Here is a 5,962-nt window from a genome sequence, read left to right as displayed (position 1 = left end):
AAACTTTATAGTAATTGTTGTGGACAAGCCTTTACTTAATCAACATATCACAGTTTAGAACTGTCTGCACGAAATCCAGTAAGTAACCACAAGATCTATACAACAGCGTGTTTGTTATATCATGAACTTTAAAGAGAACTTCATCCATGGTTTATTTTTTGGTTTCAAAGAATGTATGCACACTAAATGAAGATCATATATTTTTTTCATGATAAATACACATCATTTACAAATAAAGTGGTTATGCAATAAATACATCATAAAAATCTGAGCATTATACTTCATGTGCAATTGCACTTATTTTGAAATGCACATGGGACAGGAAAAAAAAACATCTTCAAAGCCACTCGAAAAAGCAAGCACTCTCATTAAAATATTTATTTTCCCATTTTTTTTCAGTCAACATAAATATATTCATATATATTTCTTTTCTTCCTCCAAAATAGCTCTTTGAACGATCTTTTGTATAAATAAAAGTCTTCATTGGGGAGATGTAGTTCTCATCGGCACCCGCAGCCCTCCACCACCATGTCCTGGTAGTTTTTAAGAATGACTTTCTCGTACTCGTCCAGGTACAGCAGCGATATGGGACTGAGCTCAGTTGGGACGCAGCACGCTCTGGGAATATTGGAATTGACTGAGTTCACCAGCGTCTGGACGATGGCATGATTGGTGGAGTTCAGGTGGTCCGACAGTGGGAATGGACACTCGCCTTGGCAGTAAAAAGCGTGGTAGCCGGGTGGTGCCACAATCCACTCGTTCCACCCCACGTCGCTGAAGTCCACGTAGAGAGCGTGCCGCCTGCAGTTTGTGCGCTGCTGCTTCCTGCGTTGCTTCGGCCTTTGCCGTGCCTGCCGCTTATCTCGGTTCGACTGCAGGACGGCGGAGCCCTGACCGTCATGGCTGTAGGCCACCAGCAGGGGTCGGGCCTGCGCCCATGAGTCCTCGTCTGCGTGAAGGGAGCGACTGACCCTCACGTGCCTCCGCCGGTTCCTCTCGATGTCCGCGGATCCTTCAGACTCCTCGGGGTGGAGCACCTCAACCAGAAGCCCGTGGTTGTGCTGGGATTCGCGGGCCCACCGAGCCACAGCCGAACCCACGTCGAAGCTCTCCCAGCGCGTGTGAGAGTCCTGCACAAGACGGGTGTCGAGAAGTCTGGTAAGAGGCTCTTTGGAAGGGGCCAATGCTGGCCTGAACACCTCGTAAATGTTTATTCGGTGGAAACCACTCACACCGGCGCCCCCGTGAACCTGGTCTCTGAAAATGCGCAGCTCCGCAGCCGTGATCAGCTCCTCGGCAGGAACGGATGTAAGGTTGAAGAAAAACTGCTGCGTTGTTTTTCCTTTCAGGCTGGACAGTGCCTCGAAAGCTTCTGGAAGGGCAGAAGAAAGAGTGCGTTAGGACCGTGTCAACAAATTGGGCTACAACAAAAGAATACTGTTGGATTCTGAAGCACTTCAGGCTGAAACCTGACATTTTTGCTTTGACTCTAAATAGGATTTTCCACTCAGCATTTTCTTGTCTGGCCTGAGTGAGAGATTATATGGTAGAACCAGGTGTTACAATGAAAGGCTAGCTGGGAGCGCGAGGCTGTTTGTGTGGCTGTAGAGTGACAACATTCTCTTGTTTCCAAGTCTTTATTGAATAAAGGTTGCAATCAGCGAAGGAACAGCTACCCCTACGACTCAATGCCCTAAAATAAAACGCTCTCAGACCAAAGAGCTCACTTAATCTCTTTTGAAAAGAGACGTTTTGGAAATTCCATTCCCAATAATCCAACCTATCTGCTTCATAATCACAAAGAGCCTAAAGAAGATAAGCACGCTTTATTTGATGTGGGAAAGCCCGGCTCTTTCTTTCCCTCATTCTGTCTGTCTTTCTTCACCTTTTCCTTTTTCTCCCAGTCAATCCGTCTTGAGGGGGAGTGACTGAGAACATGTCAGGGCCTGCGGAAAGCAGTCAGCCACAGTTATGAGTATATTGACATTCCTAATTCCTGTTTGTACGTTATGCCAAAACAGCAAATCGTACAAGTCGTACATTTATGACGGCTAACTTGAAAACTGACTGTGTATCTCGGCTGAGGATCTCGACGTCAAATCAAAGTTGTTTCAGCAGCATCTTATTGGACAAAGCGATTACATAATATTACGTCGAAAGCCTTTTGAGGGATGTAATGAAACTCCAGGTCCTCAACCACAGAGTTCACCAAATTAAAACAATGAGAGAAGCCTGAGGCGTAGGAGGTGCTCAATTACTACAGAGGGCACGAGAAAAGCCTCATTTGGAGTAAACAAGGAAGACATTTAATAAAAATGCTTAAATTGTTTGTTTATACATGAGCACACAAAAAGCATCCTTGTTTGCAGTGTGTCGACTTGACCACTGGATGTCATCCATCCGAATCTGTACAATTTTACAGGGCCGCCTAAACAGCCTGTAATGACTCTCGTATGGATTCCTCCCCCTCTCTTTACCACAATACGGCGAGTTAGCGTGATTTTTCCTGTGTTGCCATGAAACTAAAGTGAAATGTTTCTAAATTGTGTGCTATAGTTTATGTTGACCTCTAAACAGACTCCACAAAGAAGACTTTCACAGGCTCAACTCTTCCAGAGCAAGAGAGGGCATGTTTCACGACTGTTTAAATCAGATAACACGCCTAAAAGAGACTTAATTGACATGCCACCTGATCACACTCGGGTTGATTTCATTATAAAAAAAACTGATTCTGTTCAGAATTCAAATCTGACCATTCAACAAGGCCACCCACAATCCCTCGACTGGCTCAAGCAGTTAGGCTAGAATTACTTGGGCATGTGATAAAGAGTTGAGCAAAGTTAAACACACACAGGCACACAGTATCTGTACAAAAGTTGGTGTGGAAACAAGCCCCCCCCCCCACTGGTGGCTCGAAAACATCAATGACAGAACTTAATGGAGAACAGCAAAACTACCATCCTGGATTTCCTCACAAGGTCTGTTACTGTAATCTGTGGATTCTTAGAAAATAACTAGTGCAAGAACTTCATACCTTGTCTAGAAAACTACTCTAAGTGCACTCAGACACTATCAATTATTTACGGTAAAGTCACCGTTAGGATGCATTTTTTGCTTCCTTAATAATAGTGAGAGCTGGTTGTGGAATGTCAATAGTTTCCAAATGCTCGCATCACACCATTCCTTGGAATTTTACAAAGTTCTGGGAATAAAAAAAACATTAATTTCATTTCAAATTAATTTGGAGCAGCATATTCACAGCCAAAATCAGGCATCACCTTCATGATGAAAGCTTCGTATTGTATTTGCTCTGCTGGCCGCTTGTTCCACATGCTTTCCCATAGTGCTCCTTGGGCGCCGGATGTTCGGGTCATCGTTTTCAGAGTGCATATAATACAAGTCCAGCATGTACTGAGGGACCACCGCCGAACTGCTCGGCGTGGGTTTTCGCTTCAGACCGAACATGTTGAGCAGTCGTAGCTCAAACTCATTCAGGAAGTTATTATCGGATCGCTCCGGCATGTGTTTCCCCGAATCACTGTATTTCCGCCGGTCGATCTCGGGAATGAGTCCAGCGGCACCACCCAGCAACACCTGACCGAGTAACAGCACCGTGAGAGTGCGGACCACGTCGACCATGATCAGTCAGTTCCTGCAAAGAGGAAATACAAATTGACCATTTTTATTCTTCTTAGAACCATTTTATTGGTTTATACAGTGTTAAAGCATTATGTCATAGGAGAACCTTTTTAGGTTCCAAAAAATAACTTTTTATTCTCTTGTATCTTTAGAAAACAGTCTTCTTAAAAAAAGCCAGAAACCAATGCACTGACCGGAAGAACCCATGATGTCAAATCTCAAGAAACTTTAAGAGTAAAAAGTTATTTTTTTCTCTTTTAAATATATAAAAATATACAGTACATTTCTTGTAGCTACAGCCCCCCTGGAGCAATCAGGTGTTAAGTGCTTGCTCAATGGCACAATGGGTCGGTCATAGATCACCCCTAGATCGGTTCCAACCTCCGATCACTCTTAGAAGTTAAAGGTTTGTTTAGTTTTTATGGAAAACCTGTTCCTTTAAGTTCTAAAACACTTGAATTGCAGCCCAGGACTCCAACCACATATATGCATGGAAAAGATCCCTAGCCACATTCAACCTGCGGCTGCTTCAAACCACATACATATCTAGATCTTTTGGAGATGTCTTTGAGACTAAGAGCACGCATGCATGCATGCAAAAAGATTAAGAATAATATCCCTCCTGCAGGCTATAATAAGAGATTGATCTACAGTGAAAGCAGGAGACTCCAAAGAGGATGTCAGACAAATGGGATGAAACAGGAAAGAGTGAATCAAAAGAAATCGAAAGAAGTGAGACATGAAGACAGCAGACAAGGAGTCTGCAATTAAAGGGAGATAAGAGAGCAGTGTCTGGGTGGGGGTCTGCCTTTAGATCATGAAAGGAAAGTCTTCAAAAGGACTGAATGTCTAGCAAAAGCCGTTTCGCTGAGGGAGAGGCAGAGTTGTGAGGCTACAGGTGGTAGATCTTACGCAAAAACAACTCAAGCAACAAAGACGACAAAGAGATCTGATGATAAGGAAGCAGAGAAGTGTTTTCTTTTCATTTGCGCATACCATCTGACCTTACAGACTACATGTATGCACATCTATGATGTGATCTACAATGCACTGAGGTATAGAAGTGTCAACGCTGGCTTTCAAAAACACTCGCGCTGTTTTCAAAACTTAATATTAAAGAAATAAGTTGTAGCTTTACCGAAGGAGGAAGCGCTGTGGCCGGTCTGCGTGCCCGTCGTCTCTTAAATTCCACATGAATTCGTGTTTTAATCCACAAGCGATTTTTTTTTATCCCACGACAGAGAGTCGCCGCAACTCAGGTCTCCTCTTCTTGTTCATACTTGAGCAACACTTCAAACTAAACTGCAGTTAACTCTAATGAAGTGCGCAAATGCTTAGGTCAAAGAAACCAGCAATTCCAAGAGTGACAGCGCGAGTTCGCAAAGTCCTGGATCTGTCATTTTTCGCCTAAAAATTCTGATCAGTAGAAGTTTTCAGAGGCTGCTTGGAGACTCATCTCTGCGTGCAGCAGGCGTCGCGTCTGTGCCATTGATTGGAGCGCTTTGCTCCGCGAGCGCGAGTCTTTTTGTTGTCTGGTGATGTCACAATGACTGTCATCATTCAGGTCCACTGAAACGCGCAGCGTACTCTCCATTCAAACGTTTGAACATGCCCACAGTTGCGTGTTGATTGATCGAATTTGTCCTTGCGCATATGTTATGCATTCTACGTATATAATAAACATGTTAGAAATTTCAACAGAAAGGATTTTAATATGGCTCAGTTAAAACAGGTAAACGAAGTTACTTTACTTAGGTAAAAAGTAATAGCCTATTATATTTTGAAAAGGGGGTTTTCAAACTTTATTATGCCAAATACTCCCAAATATGACTGTCCCGTCACTATTATTAGGATAGGCTACTGCCACGTACAAACAGTCATTTATAATGTATAGCTACATACTGGAAAATAGGAAAGTGATGTAGAAAATAAATTATACATATATATAATATATATATATATATATATATATATATATATATATATATATATATATATATATATATATATATATATATATATATATATTTTTTTTTTTTTTTTTTTTTTTTGTTACAATATATTGGCTGTAATTTTTTTTAGTTGACAATTAATATTCTTTTAGATATATGAGCCTGAAGAAACGTAAATACATTGTTTGATAGGCTAGTTATTTCTTAATTCACTTCTCAGCACAACAGCTTTGCAGAAAATATTGCCTGAGGATAGAAAAATACAAGATAGCACCCCTTTACAGCCCCCTGGGAATCCCCGGTCCCCAGATTTGAAACCCCTGTATTATAGGAAAAATTACTTTATCCTTTTCAGACATTTTGATCTATCA

The 5,962-nt window shown here is 42.0% G+C and overlaps 1 protein-coding gene across 1 annotated transcript; it reads right to left on the bottom strand.

Moving 5' to 3' along the window:
* Positions 1–363: 363 nt before the first annotated feature.
* Positions 364–5,158, bottom strand: LOC113077235 (bone morphogenetic protein 2). Its single transcript, XM_026249679.1, has 3 exons — positions 4,778–5,158; positions 3,279–3,652; positions 364–1,372 (listed from the first exon to the last, which is right to left on the bottom strand). The coding sequence occupies exons 2-3, from the start codon at positions 3,637–3,639 to the stop codon at positions 501–503; spliced, it is 1,233 nt and encodes a 410-aa protein (XP_026105464.1). The 5' UTR covers positions 3,640–3,652; positions 4,778–5,158; the 3' UTR covers positions 364–500.
* Positions 5,159–5,962: the final 804 nt, after the last annotated feature.

Source organism: Carassius auratus, unplaced genomic scaffold (assembly GCF_003368295.1).
Source record: "Carassius auratus strain Wakin unplaced genomic scaffold, ASM336829v1 scaf_tig00022016, whole genome shotgun sequence".
Taxonomy (NCBI): domain Eukaryota; kingdom Metazoa; phylum Chordata; class Actinopteri; order Cypriniformes; family Cyprinidae; genus Carassius; species Carassius auratus.
The sequence above is the reverse complement of the archived record's forward strand: the minus strand, read 5'-3'. Positions and strand labels throughout refer to the sequence as shown.